Below are 21,178 nucleotides of genomic sequence, written 5' to 3'. Positions count from 1 at the left end.
TGTGTGTGTGTGTGTGTGTGTGTGTTATCTTTGACAATGCCTATTGTAACAAATGTTGTTTAATGACAATAAAGCATATCTTATCTTATCTTATTAATGATATATAAACAAAATCGCTTTGCTTTTGAAAATATCATCCAATAATAAACTCACTCCTATCAGGAAACTACCCCTTGTGGATTTATTAACGAGAAATTACTTATTATAAGGTTATTATTCAAATTATTATATATCGTGTTTTATTTTTGAAAAAAAGAAATCGTCCGGAATAAACTCACCCCAAAAGTAAACTACCTCTTATGGATTTTTTTTTCAGGATAGATGAACTATACTGTTTTGTTAGGTCAGTAATCAAACATTTATTTACGAAATATGAAAAAAATCGTCCGAAAAACTCCCCCGCGAGTAAACTACCCCTTGGGATATTTTCAGGACAAATGAGTTATCCCATATTATCAGGTCGTTACGAATCACGTATTTATAAAACAATGATTTATGAAACACGAAAAAAAAAAAAAAAATCGTTAGAGGCGTTTTCGAGAAAATCACAAATTTTGATGTTCATCTTTCAGATAACTACTCGTAGTCATGGCGGTAGTAAGAAAATTCGAAAATGCCGCTAGAGAATCTTATAAAAACCTTAAGTTTAAAATTAAGTCTCGATACACTGAACCGTAGATATGCCCTCTAGGCAACCGAACATATTTTCACTGGGACGAACAGACGTCCAAAACTCCGTTTTGAGACATGTAGGGGCCATCCAACGTACAAATTTGTTTAAATCTTAGATTTTTTCATGATTGCTATACTTTCTTGTTTCCTATCGTCACTCGGAAGCAAAAAGAAAATTTTAGAAAGAAGACAATCGAGACTGTCTTGTCTCATCATCACAAGAAAGCTGCTGAATCATTTGAAAAGAATTTTGGAACATTGGCACTTGGCTCAAGCTGAATTTTTGATGTCTCTTTCATTATAATGAGTATGCTAAAAGATATTTTTCCTACACACTCAAAATGATTTTATTTATGTTATCATCATGTGAAAAACGGATAGATTGTTTCAAATGGATTTTGCAATGTAGGTAACAGTTGACTGGAGTCGGATTTCTTTCATGTCACTTTCATTTGTAACGGTATTTTTATATAATAACTTGTATTTATGGGCAAAATGTGCTTTTAAAATATGCACAAGCTGTTCAAAAGGAAGAAGAAGAAAATATAAAGAGAAATAGATGCAATTTCTTTTCTGTTATTATGATTGATGTTCTGTTGTGATAGTGATATGACATGTTTTGTAAGTCGTCATAGCAACGGAAAACATAATATATAGAGAATCCATCTTGTGATAGACTATATACATGTACAATATTTAAAAGTGTGTAAATGTTTAATTTATTACGTACTACAAGTATAAAGGGTAATATCTAAATGAAGTGTTTAGATGGATTTTGATAAATCAGTAACCTAGATTATGTAAATATACGGACTGAGGGCTATAACAACATATAAAATATGCAAAACAAGCATTAAGCTAATTACAAACTAGTATTTCATAGTAATACACATTTAGTGGTCGTTATACATTGGTGGTTTGCCGCCTCTGGAATTCAGGAGATTTTGTGAAAAGATAATTAAACCATCTCCTAAATAAATAACTGCAGATTGATTTTAAGGTTACGTAGTAATTTTATTAAATACCGTACATCAAAACGGAATATACCTTATTAAGGAGTGAGAAAAATTTTCAGAAATACTAAAATGAGTCTTCCCGGTAGTGAAAATACACCTGAAGCAACTGGTAATAGGGATATGTACACTTCCTCTGACCTAGCTGACCTTATTAAACAGCAGATAGGACAATTAAAGCAAGACGTTGGTGAATAAATGAATCAGCAGATAGGACAATTGAAGCAAGATTTTGGTGAACAAATGAATCAGCAAATTATAATATTGAAACAACAACTCGACAGTAATAGTCAACATTTATCATAACAAATTGAGAATACAAATCAACGAATTGAACGGAGTGATCACAAAATGGAACAAATACTACGTAGGTTCACTGAAGTGCAAAATTCAGTTGAAGTTGTAGCAACTATAATTAGTGAACACAGTAACCAAATAAGTGAACCTAAACTTTTAATGGAAGCTATAGAGAATGTAGATCCTAAATTTGGATCGACGAAGGAGTATGACGTCATTCATTTAAATGTGTGGATGAAATTTGTTGAGTGTTCGCAAAAACATACTGCGGTACTGGTTGAATTAGATTATCCCGACTTCTTTCTGTATTCGAATGTTTTTGATGGTCTTACTGATACTACGTGTAACGAAGATTTCAGTATGCACCAATATGCGAAAAATTATGGTCATCTTCGTCTAGTGATTGCTATTGGTTGCTTGTATTCATAGTATATTCAACATGATATTAATTCCGGAGATGAAGTAATAGAATGGTTTAATGATATGTACACGACACTGGTTCATGTAGCAGGATGAAAATTGATTCCAGTATTCATGAAATTCAGAAAGGGAACGTGTGTTCCCACCAATGCTTGTAGTGATTGGTTAATTGAGTTGGAGCTGTTGAAATGTTCACTCAACGAAAAGACCAAAATGATAATAGTGAACAATCCGATGGTGCTTTTATAAAATGTGATGCAATGCGTTGACTTCAATCATCTAGGTACGACATTGCAAAATTTTGAGAATCCATCAATGGTGCAATACAATACTAACCTGAACCAAACTAACCTTAATCGAAACCAAGTTCGAAATATCCATGTGAGATTAAAGTGTGATTCTAATGTAAAAAGTAATGTTAAATTCACGTGTACCGGTAATGTAACCGAATCTAATCTTAGTAACAACAGTAATAGTAATTGTACTACACTTAGGAAGCATTAAGTCGCCATAAAAATTCTCGAAATAGGTAACAAAGAACTGTAGATGTAAATAATGCACAAGATTGTATTCCGATCTATGATTTTCAATGCAACGTAAACGAATTCGTTGGTCATGTAACTTAAGCTAAGTTACGGCTTCCGAGAAAACTGTAATCAATTGATTTTTGTTTATTAATATCGTTATGATTTCGTTTGTTCTTTGTACTTTATTTGAATTCTATGAAGATAATATAAATAATAGTAACACATTTAGGAATCAAACAAAGTAATCCTAAACTTTTCGAATTTTGGGCTTACGCAATATTGATTAACTTAAGTTATGGCATCCTTCGAAGTATACTAAAAGCAAATGGATGCAATTAGTTAAGACATTAGTTCCTTCGGAAGTTGTAACCAAAGTTAACATGAATGAAATTTAATCTTTGACCTAATTTCTAATAAGATAATTTATTTGTCAGTTTATGTTATGATGTTTGATTATAGTGTTTTGTTCTAAATATTGTCGATATTTCATTTATAAATTGTATTTTGTTTGAATATATAATATATTTGATTCTTTCTCCTTTAAGAAAACAATCATACAAACATCATAATAATATCCTTTTCGCAATCTTCTTAGTTTTGCCCAAGAAAATGACATAGATTTTGTTAACTTTCAACTTCTAACATGAATCGATGGCCTCGAAAGGACTTTAAATTAAACAACTTTTATAGCGTTATTTGAATGTACCTTCTATTGTCAATGTTGAATTGTATAAAATGAAATTAATTATAAGAATTAACCCTTTAATAAATATGAAAATAATATTGATATAAAAGTAAAATATGATATATGATTGTATGAATTGTAATTATTGCATATACGAGGGTTATTCGAAAACTCAAATAACCAACATGTGGTATTCAACAGTCCAGGATTTCTTTTTTATTTTTATTTTTTTATTTTTTATTTTCGGGCGACATTATGTAACGGTATTGTGTAATTTTTATATAATAACTTGTATTTACGGGCAAAATGTACTTTTAAAATATGCACAAACTGTTCAAAAAGAAGAAGAAGAAAATATAAAGAGAAATAGATGTAATTTCTTTTCTGTTATTATGATTGATGTTCTGCTGTGATAGTGATATGACATGTTTTGTAAGTCGTCATAGCAACGGAAAACATAATATATAGAGAATCCATCTTGTGATAGACTATATACATGTACAATATTTAAAACTGAGTAAATGTTTAATTTATTACGTACTACAAATAAAAAAGGGTAACATCTAAATGAAGTGTTTAGATGGATTTTGATAAAACAGTAACCTAGATTATGTAAATATACGGACTGAGGGCTATAACGACATATAAAATATGCAAAACAAGCATTAAGCTAATTAAAAACTAGTATTTCATAGTAATACACATTTAGTGGTCGTTATACATTAAAGGCGTATCCTAGGGGGAAAGGGTTCAAAAATAGAATATCTCAAAAGCTGCTAAACAGTAGCACTTGGGCCGCCTAAGCTTTCATAATTTCATTTTGATTCAAATACCTGTTCTAAACGCTAAAAAAGGGCTCAAATATGATACAAATTTCAAATATTCTCCATAAATCTACTCTTTCCGTGAGCGCCGATTCTTCAGCCAGTTAATAAATAATTTTATGATTAGCGGTAATAAAAATAATAATTTAATGTTACAACGAAGGCAAGTTGTGTCATGTGTGGTCATTACATTGCTTTCTTTATTATTGTTCTAAGCCAAGGTTCCCTGTTTCTTAATCAAATTATCTAAAGATGTAGGTTAAAAACTGTGAAAATTCTGTGCTTGATCGGGAATCATTCCGAAACAAACATATTAAAAATAACTATAATAGTAAAACTACATTTCCTGGTGCTGAATTTCACATTACAACTGGGAAGTTTTCAGAATTATGCAGCGGGAAATATTGACAGAATTCTCTACGATTTTTATTTCCCCATTAAACGGATTGTGAGATACTACCTTTTACTTATTATCTGTCAGAATCCTTTCCATTTTTTTCCCCATTTCTCATTGTAAAGTCAAAATGCATTCAAAGTACACCTAGATCTCTATTAAATACGTAAATATCTCTCAGCAATAATAATAATAATAATAATAATAATAATAATAATAATAATATAATAGAAGAGAACAGTTGTTCCACTAATAACTAGCCATATTCGATCCTGGGTACACTCGATCTATATTCCGTGGCATATACATAACACTAAGCATCTTTCCTATTTTTATCAAATAACGAAGGGAAAGAATAACATTTAATATTATACCTATATTCTTCCGGTGTCATGAGGAAAAATCAGTAAAAGAAACTTAATTTAGACGTCCTATGCTCTAGTGTAGAATTTTATAAAAATAATCGATGCATCTTGCATTTCAGTTATTATTATTCGACTAGAATTGAAGATACTTTTATATAGATTAAAATCTCTCCCGTGTTTTTTTTAATAGATGCATTCATGTTTATCTTTTAAAAAAATGCACAGTCTAAAATGTATTTCTTGACTTCTTTGTTTATTTCATTCTTTCTATATAGAGAACAGGGAGATGAACAAACATTGACCAACTGGCCTGCACATATGGTTCGCTCCTTCTTAACGGAAGAAGAAAGATATTCTGTTGACGTGTCAAATAACAAAGCAACACGAATCCCTCGCACCTTCCAGGCTACTTTTTTCTTCACCAAAACATTTAAGACATTCCATTCCTTACTCAAGTAACGGAGATCAGCTTTTACTCACCCCCTCCTATTTTAGCTGAGAGCTGTCATGGAGTTCGTATTTGTTGGCAACATCGGATTTCGGAGAAAATATCTGTTTCACTACCATGTAGTGGGCGGAAAAGGCTAATAAGTCAATTTTCTGGACCCCACCCTAAGGCTGTCATGATATTGCGAGAAGTTTACCGACCTTATCCACTAAAAAATTTGACTTTTGTGACACCCGACATTTTACGTCTCAGACAAAGAATTGACGTGTGATTAAGAATTCCAATATTTTTTACATCTACTAGCTCCAACTGCCAGATATCAAATGACGTTAGGCCTGTACCTCTGCGACCCATATGTCCTGAAATTTGACACTAACGCCATGAACAAAAGACTCAATGCTTTTTAGATTACCTAATATATTAGTATAGATATACAAAAATTTTCGGGGTTATAAAACATTACCACCAAGCAAAGAATTTCTGCTGATCGCAAATTACGTCATGGAGATAATTTACTGTATTTCTCAGAAAATCATAGCCTTAATTATTGCTGTATATTCTCTTGGCATGTTTCAAGGAAGTAGTTTGGCATTATCGCTTAAATCCTTGACACAAACCACGTGTCAAGAATTGTTTACAAGACAGTTCTGTGTCCTTTATTTCTTCTAGGCAGAACATTTATGTTGCCTAGAAGAATACACAAACTGAATCTATCCACATTCTTTGGCAATAACAGAATCTAGAAAAAATAGTGTTCCGTGTTCTTCTCTCTTTCCTTCTTGCAGAAATAGATTATGTTCCGTTCACGTACGCAATGGGACAATATATGCTTGGGGCCTTTCTCGTGAAAAACTGGAAGACGTCAATGAAGATTTAATGTTTACATCGTACGTCATTTCCTTTGAGTAGTCATGACAATTAACAAGATTATAACTCTACCGACTAGATCAACCATGTTAATAATATGTATGCTTAAATAACAAGCGCTTTGTTTGCTAAAAAATGGCATTACAACTTACTAAAGTTGGTTAGTGTTTTTGCGCAGAACTGAAAACAGTATACTACATTCCTGGTGTACATAAGAACAACAGATGGCATGACTTCTACTTATGAAAAATTGTAATAAAATTTATACGTTACAAATTATTTCCATGAAGGATTACAGAAATAACATACGTTGGTCACTAGTTGGTATACATGGCAAATATACGGCGTAAAACTTTGCTCATGTAAAAAATAAATACAAAAATCTTATTGTCAATTATTACATATTTATAATACCCTAGGAAAGGGATGATTTTGCTGTTTTACCATCTATAGGTAGATCATTCCCTCTTGGATCCCGATTTTTTTTTCTTTTTTTTTTTTTTTTTTGCCATTTGTCGACCATAACAACATCTATTACATATCTATCCATCATATGCACTGTAAATACATACTCACATGGACTATCTCTATCTACATCAGTTCCTGAATCGCCCCAGGAACAGAAGATAACTTCATTTATCACAACAAACAGATTTCCGCAATATGGCGTCCAGTGCATTGCATTTCTTCTCTATTTCATTGTCACACACGTTCTCTCTCTCTCCTCAGCCAGCCGCAACATTTACTAACTTTTAATTTCGATTATGTTCTGCCTGTCAACGTTTCATATTATATCCACTAGTATAGGCCTAAATATGGTATAAACTTTGGAGCTTTTTAGACCTTTCCTATCCAGAATTTGCAATAACTAAATATCTATTACTATTGTGTCACAAGCTGTACGTTGCTGACCATTGTGCTCCGAACACGTGTGTCTTTTGAACCAATGCCGAAACGTACAAGTCACGTTCTTTACGAGATAACATTATTAATTAGTTGTAGGGATGCCAGATTATTTTTAAATTATTAGTAGGTCTATATGAGTAGCCCATTTCCAAAGGAATCCTTCTCCCAAATTTTTGGAAATTGAGCTATTGCTACCATTGGATTCCTCCCATAAATCTGCATGAGATTATATACTTTTTACTCAAATGAAACGATTTTAAAACCATTAAAAATTACAAATAAAACCTTTGTCCAGTTCCAAAAGGACTTTTGTTCGTTCTATATGGCGCGTTCTTTTACAATTACAGTATGTCCTACAGAATCAAAATTCCCCTGGTCCAATGAAGTTTTTGTCCATTGTTTCGTTGAAACAGAAGTACACTCATGTACAAAATGATTGTCGCATATCTATAACTGTCTTTTTGTAAAAATATAATCTGATAATGATTTTGCAGAGTACCGGTACTTTTAATACTGATACTGTGTGAATAATCGGGAAATGCATATTTGTGGTAAATTTCCTAAGAAAAGAAATATAAATACGAAAATTAGAATGAGTAAAAGAAAACGTTGCTAAATGAACAAGAAAGTTTTATTTTCGTATTATTGTTCTTATTTACTGCTCTTTTGACATGAAATTTGCCACATACATGTCTTTGCCGATTATACACACACTAACATTATAAGAAATACCGGGCGAATTCGTTATCAAATTATATTCCTACAACAACATGTTTATAGATATGCGTCAATAAGTTTGGACAGAAGTGTACCTATCGTAAGTACAAAAAAGCAACGAAATTTGACGATCAGATTTTTTTGCTATATTGTTGTTATGTCGGATCTTTGTGACTGTTGGCTATTGTAATTTGTGTAGTTGATAATGCGTCATTGAGGTATAATTTCAATCCAAAATATTATTCTTTGGAGTAGTTCTTTTGTTTGTGGACGTACGTTGATCACAAACGCAGATAATTCTGCCAATGAAGCTGAAGTTGAAGTAAAACGGGGAGGGAATGTTAGACCTGCTATCACTGGTCAAAAACGTAAGAGAATTCATATTCCTGCTATGTGGAAGAAGAATAAGGAAAAGAAACTTAGACAATCATCAAAGAAGTTTCCTTCACTTCCAAAATGCGATCATAAAGTCAGGAAAGACTTTCATTAAGATGTCCGTAAATTCCACCAGATGTTTCACCTAACCAATAGTTCCTATGAAACGCTTAAAATTGATCAGGATAACCTTATTTTGAAGTACGCTAGTAGTTTATCACCGAAATGTCAGAGGGTTAGGGGAGAACGAAAAGAAACAAAATTGGAACAAGTATTTTATTCCCGTCAAGCGAGGTAATTCAGTGCGATAAATACAAAGGACCCCGCACTTTTCTTATGGAAAGTGGCTTTCGGCTAATGTTGTTGAAACTTCGCTGGTTGATAGTTCTTAACATGTGGATCAAAAGTCTCAATGGGCACAAAGACCGAAATCCACTCCTTCCCCCCCAAAAACCGCCTCCAAGTAGCTGGGGGGATTGAACTGATTTCAGCATGTAAAACAATTTGTTGTTTTAATCACCTCAACAAGGACCCCAAACAACCACATGTTAGACTATCAAACTACCCCACTTGACACCGCCCTTTTCCCCCCACATATCCCCCCCCCCGCGAATTACCTTACGGATGTTCCATATTATTGTAGTTTATAGTTGCGCGTATCTGTTGAAATACCTACAGTTTTGGTCTCACCGACGATATAATGGGTTTCACGTATCGCTGATTACGAATCTGAGGTGAGAGTTCTAGAATTCAAGATGGAGGATCAATATGGCGGATCAAAAACACGAAACTCCTGAATGTAGCCACAAATAGCTGTTTACTAGAGTATTTTGGGTCGTTGGTTACGAATCTGAGGTCAAAATTCTTGAATTCAAGATTGCAGATCCAATATGGTGGATAAAAACGTCGAAGCCACAAATCGTAGTAGACTAGAGTGTTTTTAGATCGCTGTTTAAGTACGCAACATTCCTTGAAACTTCAGCCACCACGTAGAATTATTCTGCACCCTTGCCCTTTACCAAAACCCACCATAGATATCTTAATGCTGAACGGTTTTAAAATAATTCATCAATTATCTGTTCATTATTTTCATCATTTCGGTTTGCAGCATCTAATGTGGTACTTAGCAATGAGTCATCGGGATATCTAATATTCTGTAAATGTCGTGCATGGCCTACATACCACAAGACACTTGCAGCGTGCGCACATGTACCTAATGTACGAGCACCGCTTTGACATGTACAGTAGTAACCTTGAATAACATTTTGATCATAATCCTGGTCATTGTGTTAGTAGACAGAGGATACCGCGATGCAATTCCTTTACTGGAATATTTAGGAATTGATCATAGAATGCCCGCACTCCTACTACCACGTGAAAGACAACTATCAACAGATGATGCGAATACTTCTCGACTAGTTACTAAAAGTCGATGGATAGTCGAGGCAAGAAACGGGCATCTAAGATCTGTTTTTAAGTTTCTAGCACAAAGATTGAATCTGCAACATGCAAAGAAACTGAATAGTTTCTATCGCATAGCTGGAGCTATTTTGAACAGATACCATCCCGTTATTTTCATGCAAGATGCAACCATTGAATTAGCTAGAGAAATGGGAAATAGGTCAATCATGCCGAACGTTGTTAAAGCAAGAGTGGAGGTAGATAATCTTATTAGAAGTAACGGTCAATGGGTACCGCTGAATGATCAAAGCCTAATTGATTTCTTTGTACTTAACTTAAACTACTTACGAGATTTGACTGTAGGCACATATCAGGTAGATCTCTCATCCTCTTACGTCCAAGATAAACTAATACGAGATAAGGATGAGCAATTCCAGCTTGACGAAAACGTAACTGAACCGGGATTCCTGCGCATACGTCTCTACTCAAGGTTCCGCAATGCAACTAAGCATCAAGTTTTCATAGCATATGTAGCCAATGATGAAGATGACCAGGATTATGATCAAAATGTTATTCAAGGTTACTACTGTATATGTCAAAGTGGTGCTCGTACATTAGGTACATGTGCGCACGCTGCAAGTGTCTTGTGGTATGTAGGCCATGCACGACATTTACAGAATATTAGATATCCCGATGACTCATTGCTAAGTACCACAGTAGACATGATGAAAACCGAAATGATGAAAATAATGAACAGATAATTGATGAATTATTTTAAAACCGTTCAGCATTAAGATATCTGTGGTGGGTTTTGGTAAAGGACAAGGGTGCAGAATAATTCTACATGGTGGCTGAAGTATCAAGGAATGTTGCGTACTTAAACAGCGATCTAAAAACACTCTAGTCTACTACGATTTGTGGCTTCGACGTTTTTATCCACCATATTGGATCTGCAATCTTGAATTCAAGAATTTTGACCTCAGATTCGTAACCAACGACCCAAAATACCCTAGTAAACAGCTATTTGTGGCTACATTCAGGAGTTTCGTGTTTTTGATCCGCCATATTGATTAGGGATGGCCAAAATATCCGGATAACGGATATCCGGATAAGAAATTATCCGGTATCCGTTTTTGAGGAAACGGATAATCCGGATAACGGATAATATCCGGATAATGGATATCCGGATGACGGATATCGGATAATATCCGGATGACGGATAACGGATAATATCCGGATGACGGATAACGGATAATATCCGGATGACGGATAATATCCGGATAACGGATAATATCCGGATGACGGATAACGGATAATATCCGGATGACGGATAACGGATAATATCCGGATGACGGATAATATCCGGATAACGGATAATATCCGGATGACGGATAACGGATAATATCCGGATAACGGATAATATCCGGATGACGGATAACGGATAATATCCGGATAACGGATAATATCCGGATGACGGATAACGGATGATATCCGGATAACGGATAATATCCGGATGACGGATAATATCCGGATAACGGATAATATCCGGATGACGGATAATATCCGGATAAAGGATAACGGATAATATCCGGATGAAGGATAACGGATAATATCCGGATAACGGATAACGGATAATATCCGGATGACGGATAACGGATAATATCCGGATGACGGATAATATCCGGATAACGGATAATATCCGGATGACGGATAACGGATAATATCCGGATGACGGATAACGGATAATATCCGGATGACGGATAATATCCGGATAACGGATAACGGATAATATCCGGATGACGGATAACGGATAATATCCGGATAACGGATAATATCCGGATGACGGATAATATCCGGATGACGGATAATATCCGGATAAAGGATAACGGATAATATCCGGATGAAGGATAACGGATAATATCCGGATAACGGATAATATCCGAATTACGGATAATATTCGGATGACAGATAATATTCGGATAATGGATAAAGAATAATATCCGGATAAAGGATAATGTCCAGATAATATATAATATTCGGATAACGGATAATATTCGGATGTCAAATAACGAATTATGTCCCGATAATGAATGATATCTAACTTACGGATAACGGAGAATATTTGGTGAAGAATAAGAAGACAATTATTGAGTATCTGGAAATTAATTATTGCTGACTATAAAATAATTGAGAGATTGCCTTGTTCGGGTTTTTACAATTGGTTTTAAATACAATTTGTTTATTACAAAAAATATAGGATAACAAGTTTCAGAATATTATATATATATTGTGCGTGTTTGCATTTTAAACGCTTAAAATAGGGATGGGCACGAGTCGAGCCAAAGGTAACTTTCTCGAGTCGAGTTCCGAGCCGAGTCGCTGTTTTGAGATCGAGTTTCGAGTCGAGTCGAGTTTGATAAATGGCCCGCTCGTTCAGCTCGTTTTAGCTCGTTTAGAAATCATTACCTCATTAGACTAGGAAGCAGGGTGGATTGATTTAAATCAGTCTGATTTAAATCACGATTTAAATCAAGATTTAAATCACTTGATTTTTTTAATAAAAATCATTGATTTAAATCGAATTCCTAAATAAATTAATTTAAAATGAAAATAAGTAAAATCCCGTTTCTGTTCTGTTATTTCGATTATGGAAGTTAATAATCATAATACAATGAGACTCAAATGTACAGTATAGTATGAAAACAAGTGTCATGCAGAGGATGATTAGGGAAAATCCCGTTTTGAACAGGTAACGGAGCAATCCTTCTTTCTTCTTTTCGTAACATTGGGTTTGGGTTTTAAAATCGTTAACTATTCCAACGGGGAAATCACCATTGACATTTAAGACGAGAATTCTTTTTTGTGCGTGTCGGTTTGTTTGTCCTCAGATAATAGGGCGTATTTAGAGGAGTCCTATCCCCCCCCCTTTTTTTGTAATTTTTTAACTTTAGGCGAAATTTATGTATTTCATGCCGCAAGCTGGTTCTGAGTTTTTAAAAATAGGCCCTGCCAAATATCAGTAACTTTTGTGAAAACAAAATGTGTCTTTTTGATAAACGTTGCTGTACTTTTTCCTTAATGCTTGACCTTTTAAATTATATCACCTATTTTTAGGTGATATGGTAGAATCTTCATTATTCAATTTAAAAAGTACCAATAAGGCATTTTACTTCGTTTTCTGTAAGGCTGGAGGCATTTTAGAACACGTTACATATGCTTTCACGCAGGATTGGCTGGTTTAAACCATGCAAAAAACGAAAAATGTTTGTAAAAGTGTAAGTTTTCGTAAAATCTTCAACACACACATTAGTGGGTTATCGCATGTCACTCCCGCATATTATTCCTCTTATATTCAAATTTAAATTCCCCATTCATTACTCAAAGAAATTAGCCCTATACTATAAAAGCAACTTTTTTGTAAGGTTATAAATGTTTCTTTTGTGATTTTTTAAATAGTTTGTTATTATTGTTATGCAATTGCAATCAAAGGAAAATTCTAAATATTGTATCGTTTTAGTAATGTTTACTATTGATAATATACATCAAAATATCGTACTTTGGGGAAGGGGGGTCATACAACCTCCCCGGGAGGCATTTACTGAAATCAGAAATATCTTTGGTACAGTATCTATTTATGTATAAATGGGTCAGAGCCAAAGTCGACTCAAATAATTATAATTTTTATTCACTTTTCTTACTAATATACAAATTAAGTCGTTGTATTTCTTTAACTTGGACTAATCAAAGTCGTAGTGAACTAATTTGGACTAAATTAGTTCTGTACTCTGCAGTATTTTGAAACTGTCCATATGTAATTCTGTATAATGGTTTCAATTGTGCAACTGTTTATCTTTTTGTCCTTCTGAAATGACTCTTGACAATTAGACAATTATATTAAAAGTATGTAAAGATCAGTACAATGTATCAGGAGTCCTTCGTGAGTGAGTCGGCAGACGTATCGTATTTGTAGCCAATTAGTCCAGTTTTCAAGTTCAAATGGAGGACAATATGTTTCGGATGTAAGAGACGAGAAACGGTTTGGACTCCGCTTTAAGCTTATGTGATCCGTTCCAGCACAACCCGGTTGTTGCATAATAACACCAAAGTGAAACAAACTTATTTCTGTTCATATGTGATATAAATACATAGAGTAAATTATTTAATTAAAAAAAAACTGGTTTAAACCAAAAAAACAGGTTTAAACAAAAAAACACTGATTTTTTTTTCAATAAAAACCATGGTTTTTGCCTACCCTGCCATGCCTTTCTGCGTTGAGGCATAGTATGTGATGATGTCATAAATTTAAAAAGATATTTTTTGTTACGGGTGTTATTATTATTATTTGACGGGTTACATTTTGCATTCATTAGACTGAAATTTTGCACAATCGTTCAATGCACCCCTTAATAATTTTCAGATGTTTTCAGATCTCTGCGTGAAAACAGCGGGGTCCAGAGGGGCAAAAAGTTTAAAAAAAGGATATTTTTAACAAAAAATAGCTTTTTTCGTTATTTTCCCGTCTCAGATGAAGACATACGAATGGTACCGTTTGAAAGACTGTTCTATTCTGAAGAAAATGATGTACGTACTATGCTCCTAGGATAAATAGGGATGTCTCAGGAAACTGTTACCTGAGATCCTGTTTTATACGGGAATCTGGGGTATTTGGGGAATATTATTTTTCACGGGCTTACTTTTGCACCTACAAGATTAAAATTTTGCACATTTACTCAGTGCACCCCTCAGTATTTTTCAGATTTGTTTCAGATCTCTGCCTTAAAACAGAGGAAGGGGTCCACAGAGGTATTAAAAAAAAAAAAAAAGACATTTTTAACAGAAAATTCCTTTTTTCGTGATTTACCCGCCCCAGATACATGATGGAGATATTTGAAGGATACTGTTTGAAAATTTGTTTTATTCTGAAGAGAATAATGTACGAATCATGATCTTAGAATAAATAGGGATGTCTGAGAAATTTTTTATATTAAATCCGGGTCATCTGGGGCATTGTGGGAATGTTCTTAGCTCATTGTTAAAAAGTTTCCTCACTCTTACTACTCAAAAGAGAAGCTCGAAATTTTGTACACACATACACCCCTTAGCATTTCCCAGTTGATTTTGAGATCCGTGCTGTAACACAGGGGTATCCAGAGGGGACCAAATTAAAAAAAAAAAAGTTTAAAAAAATTCCGATTACTCTCAAAATTTCCCGCTTCAGGGACATGATAAGGAAATGTGAATGTTACCGTTTCAAAGGCTGTTCTATTCTAAAGAGAGTGATGCATGTACCATGATCCCAGGATAAATAGGGATGGTGATGTAGCTGCTTGACTGAAAGTCTATAATTTACCTTTAAAAAGAGCCATAATTTAAAAGGGTTAAGAAACATTGTTTGGGATTGATATAGGTTAACGATTGGTGATAATTCAAAATTCAACCGCAATACTTTCACTTAAATGGCATAATTAGCATTTAATACTAATTCCTAATGCTTTATCTTCAATTCGCGACTTGTATTATACCAGGAGAAAGATTTGATTTAAATCAAAAAAATCGATTTAAATCAAAAAAATCAACAAAAATGATTTTTATTAAAAAAATCATGATTTTTTTCCACCCTGCTAGGAAGCAAAGCCATGAGATTTGTAAGCAGTAATGTGGAATATTTTTAGTGCTGCTCACGAGATGGGACACTGCTCGTATCTCGTCTCGTCTCGATAACGAGACGACAATAGATATTTATAACGATACAGCTTCAAATATGGTAAGCATCAATATAAGTATATACTGTACTTCTCACCATCAAGGCTCAGACCTGCACGGTCTAAGTTTTAAGACCAAACAGAAGCCCACTCCGGGAAGTGATGTTAACCGGCTCAACTCGGTTCAACTGAGTGAACAGCTCGAACCGGCTCGTTGGGATAAGACATCGGCTCGGCTCAACTTAACGGACGGCTTGAGCTGGTTCGTTGCGATGAGCCATCGACTTGACTCAAGTAAGCAGGTAGCTGAAGCCGGCTCGGTTGAGATGAGCCATTGACTCTGTTTGACTCTGCTCAGGTGAGCCTTCGGTTCGTTGGGCTCGGTTGAAATGAGTCCATCGGCTCAGCTCGACTCAGTTCAACTAAGCCAATGGCTCCAGTGGGCTCGGTTAGGGTAAGCCATCAACTTGGTTCGGTTCCGCTCTGGTGAGCCACCGGCTCAAGCCGACTCGATTGGGATGAGCCATCGGCTCGAGCCGGCTTAATTCGGATGAGCTGTTGTCTCGGCTCAGTTGTCGGTAAGGATGCGCACGAGACGAGTCGAGATTTAAAACTGTTTCGACTCGTCTCGAGAAAACACTGTTCAAGGTTTTATATTATATATATATATATATATATATATATATATATATATATATATATAAAACCTTTACATGCCGTACATATAAGCGTTTTTTTAATGAATTTACATATTACGTAGCAAATTGCGATACAAATTTCAATTTTTACGCAAATTTGTAAATTTTGTAGGGCATTTTATGCACTATAATGAGTAATTATATATTCATAAAGGAAGTCCAATAAATACGCAAGTACTTGACAATTGCATTCATTATGAAGGAAATTGTGAATTACTTTCGTATTTATTGGATTTCTTCTATGAATTTATTATTATTATTATTATTATTATTATTATTATTATTATTATTATTATTATTATTATTATTATTATTATTATTATTATTATTATTATTATTATTTTCTCGACTACGAAGATACAAAGAATAATAATTCAGTCACTAGTAACCTAGAAGCGAAAATGACTTCTAATTGGAAATAATAGTCTAGATCTATGAATTTAATTTCGGGCAGATGCTACAGGGTACTTTAGAATTTACTGCTTTTATTATATTTATATTTTATTATATTATTGGTCAAGTTTAACGAAATAAGAGTTTTACCACAGAGGCAAATTGAACAGTTAGGGTCAGAAAAACAACGCATTCACTGTTCTTTCTTCAAACATACACACACAAACAGAGAGTCCATTTGGTCAGGATGTTTTTTCAGTTAGCTTTGTGGCGTCTCGCAAGGAGAAATCTTGCAAGTATAGTATTCATGTACAAAGGCAATATGACGCTGTGTCACAAAGATAATAAAATAAATTAATAAATACCACTATATATATATATATATATATATATATATATATATATATATATATATAACGAACTGAGGAATTATTCCCTGGAGAATTCCTTTCTCACAAAACCTGCCTTATTAGCAGCCTAAATTAACAATTGATTTTTTAAAAAATATCCTTTTTAGTATTCACAAAGAATATTTTTTTCAAAATTTAAATTTGATGGGTGCAACAGTAGACTTCTAATACATTCACAATATATCCACTGAATTGCGAAATAGTCTACCTCCAGACGCACTTAATTTCTTAACCATCCCCAGGTTAATAGAACAGTTTGATACATTTGAATGTGACTTAAATTTATATTCGTAACTATTCTTATTAACAGTGGCGTAACTAAAGGCTTGGGGGCCTCCCAGCAAACAGCGTGGAGTGGGGCCCCTTCTCTACGTCCCACTTCATGATTTGGGGTCCCTGATGGCTTGAGCCCCCCCGCAATGTGGGGTCTGCGGGGCCCTTATTTACGCCCCTGTTTATTAAACACGGAGATTATGAAGGAACGGATGTACTGTACAAAATAGAATAAAAGTATCTAATTCGGATTTATATAATCCCACAGTCCAACCCAAGACTGAACCACAAGAGATTGACTTTCTGATTTTAAACAAGATAATGTGCCTAGCTGAGACTTTACATTGTGAAGATTATATTAGAGAAAATTATGCAAATGCAATTTTACATTTTAATAGATATTACTAAATATTGAGCCTCCCCGTGGCTATGTGGTTAGCGTACGCTTCTTCGGCGTGGGAGTCCGCGGTTTTAGTCACGTTAGGGGCTCATATGGTTCAAATTCCACGTTAAGCTGTAGGTTCACGTCTCATACAACTTTGCTCCTGAAAGGGACACTAAACTAAAATCTAATTTAATATTACTATTTTTTTAATGGCTTACCAAGATGACATGAATTTGACTGCCATCAAATCCGTTTTATATTTTCACCTAATCCAGTGGATATTAATATAACAATTATAACACACGAATGTATATAAATATTCAGAAACAAGTGTATACACACACACACGCACGCATACCAAATATCAACACTTCAAGACTATTTTACAAGTGGTAGACTGCGCTGCATCAAGCAGTGTTATCTTCAAACAAAACTTCTTCGTTTTCCCATTAACGTCACATATAGTCTCGCTGCTGAACGGGACGTTAAACTCAAAATCAACTCATTTTCCCATTTGCTGAGCTGAGCTGATTTTGAGTTTAACATCCTGTTCAGCAGCGAGATTATATGAGACATGGACCTACTTATTAACTTGAAATCCGAACCATATGATCTCCCGCCGGGAATCGAATCCGGGTCTCCTACACCAAAGGCGGGTACGCTAACCGCTTAACCACGAATGAGCTCAATCATCTTCCCATTTGTCTGCATTATTTGATTCACCCACAGATTTGTCATATATATTTGCACTTGTCATTGGTTTTAGCATTTTCGTGGAGGGTTCAAACTTGTCACAATCTGTAAGCTAAACATACTCAGAAACTAAAAGAATTACGTTCATTGTGTACGATAAAGAACTTCGTGCTTGAAACGATTGTTTCATTTTTCTCTGAACATCTTTCTTCAGCAAAAGAGTCGGTTCTCTGTATTGGAAAGAGGGAAGGGCGAATTTATATTTTATGAATGGATAACATTTTAAGAAGTATATACAAAACATGCCGCTTCCGACATAGCCCTGAAGCATTTCCTTAACTGGCTGTCCCCTGACGTTCATACCCCCTACCTTCTCAAGTTGTAAATTGAAAAGGGACAGAAACATTCCAGATAACCACATACTCAGATTTCAGTTGACAGTAATAAAACTATGGGTAGGTAGTAAACAGTCTTTTGTAGAATCACGTTTTGCTTATTTTTGAACATTTCTGTGAATTCGACAATACAACAGCGTAAATACTGACTGGTTTTATTACTCCTACTATCGATTCAACTAAAAAGGATAATTCCCGACGGTCGTTGAACTATTTAAATTTTTTTCTGTTCTCCAGAAGTGAGAATCAAGATGCTAGATGCTAAATGCGTGTAAATTATGCAGGGTGGAAAAAATCATTTTGTTAATTTTTTTTATTTAAATCATGTTATGGGTGGTGCTTAGTTCACAGCTTTTGTATTGAATTGGAACACTTTGATGTCATCTGAGAGTTGGATGGAAGTCGTAGATTTTATCTGGAGTAAATTCCTTTCGTTCGTAAACTTTCTTTTCATAAGTGAGCATATTTATGACTATGGAACACTTTTGTGGAGAAAATGGGACCCCGAGTTGCTAGTCTAGTGCGTGATGGTTCACATAGTCTTGGGTTCGATTCCAGATGGGAAAGCATATGTAAAATTTTAACTGTCTTCGACATTCGTGTATTCGTGTCCCTGTCGCGTGAAATTAGGTACAATAGAGGTAATTACAGAAATAAAGTTACTGAGGATTAATCAGTTAACTTTTAGAAAGTGATAAAATCCTAATCTTTGGTGCAGTGGTCCGAGGTTCGATTCCAGTGGAGACACTCGATCGAAAAGACGTAACAACTTTTCCCGGCCAGCCATCCTGAGTGGGGTTTTCCTCATTCACACCAGGCAAATGCCGGGATGATACCTAACGTACAGGTCCCAGGTCGCTTCCCTCCTTTCCCGGATACTATGCTCGCCGAAAGATGTGATCTCTAATATGTTACGGGCTTACAGCCATAGATACCAGTAATGCCCAGAAATATGTATAAATAAAAAAAATAAATAAATAAAATCTTTTTTGCATGAGGACTCTGGTTTGATCCCATCTCGCGCCAAATAGGCTTTATGGTGGACAAACATCGTGTTCTTGATTGTTCCCTGGGTTGTCCCGTTCCCTCCCACTTTCTTCATTCCACCATTGTATTCATTCTCATCATCATCATATATATTATACACGGTATATGAATGGGACGTAAAACTGAAAAGATTTATTTCAGTTTCTTGAGGTAGAAATGACCTAATTAAAGTCGGAACAAAGTTATTTAGTTTTGTATCCGATGTTTTGTATCCGCCATTAACAAAAAATCCTAACCTAATCTTAACTATAAACAAAACTACATGAACTGACATAAAATAGAAGGGTACTCCCAGTTGACGTGGAAAGTTGAAATTTTTCATGATTGTAGCTTTTCGGGACTAACTCACAGGAAAATTGCCAAAAACGAATATTTTTAAATTTTAGGGGGTCTAAAAGGGAATGAAGAAATCCCCCATGTTATGTAAATGAGCCCTTTTTGGGATCTATAATCTCATGTTTTAGGTAGGCCTACTTGGAATAGATACTTGAAAATCGATGTGCTTGTACATTTTCCTTAGCGTTAACTAAGTAAAGCGTCAAAAATACAAATTTCCAACTGTAGAGTTGTTTTATGGGGAACTAAAAAATATTCTCAATGTTATTTCTGTGGGACATCTTCTACACCCCAAAATATTTAGACACTTCCAGCAGGATTACAATGATGAAATTTGGCATGATTGTAGCCTTCCAAGACTAATCACAGGAAAATGCCAAGATTGAATATTTTTAGTTTTTAAGGGGTCTAAATAGGGGCGAAGAAATCCCCATATTATTGAAATGGACATTTTCTTCGGATACAAAATCTTATCTTTTAGATAGTTAAAATTTGAAAAGAAATTTGAATTTGATAGAATTGTGGGTTTAACAGGTGCGAGGCTGTAGGCCGAGTCAGTGGGCGAAATCCTCAGGTGGATCAAATTCAGGAAATGTAATTAAAGAGCAAATACACGAAATTCACTCTTGATGCAAAGGCTGATACACAAGAAATTCGAGGCCGTAGGCCGAACAAACGTGGAGTCTGGGCTCTGGGAGTGGAGCCGCCAGCTAACCAAAGGCTAGTATGAATCTAAAGCTACAGACACCAGAATCCATCTAGATTTTTGTTCTCGGTTTACTCATACAGCTAAAGTTCAGTGAGAACGAATGGTATGTGCTGTATAATGATTCCAGTGAGTCACGTTCTCAGGGTTTGATCAAGGAGAGGAGTTAATGCACTCAATCTCATTTCCTTTCAGGTCAAGCGAGATTTTTGTTCATTTATCTCACCTC

At 34.8% G+C, this 21,178-nt stretch overlaps 1 protein-coding gene across 1 annotated transcript in view; it reads left to right on the top strand.

The window, feature by feature from the left end:
- Positions 1–2,036: 2,036 nt before the first annotated feature.
- Positions 2,037–21,178, top strand: part of LOC145678952 (E3 SUMO-protein ligase ZBED1-like) — a 55,764-nt gene continuing 36,622 nt past the window's right edge. The window contains exon 1 of the mRNA XM_081749559.1: positions 2,037–2,340. Coding sequence (XP_081605685.1) covers positions 2,037–2,340 — 304 coding nt within the window. The remainder of the gene's footprint in view (positions 2,341–21,178) is intronic.

This window comes from Thermobia domestica, chromosome 2 (genome assembly GCF_964235325.1).
Source record: "Thermobia domestica chromosome 2, izTheDome1.hap1.1, whole genome shotgun sequence".
NCBI classification, from domain to species: domain Eukaryota; kingdom Metazoa; phylum Arthropoda; class Insecta; order Zygentoma; family Lepismatidae; genus Thermobia; species Thermobia domestica.
Note: the sequence above shows the minus strand (reverse complement) of the source record. Positions and strands in the feature narration are given on the sequence as shown.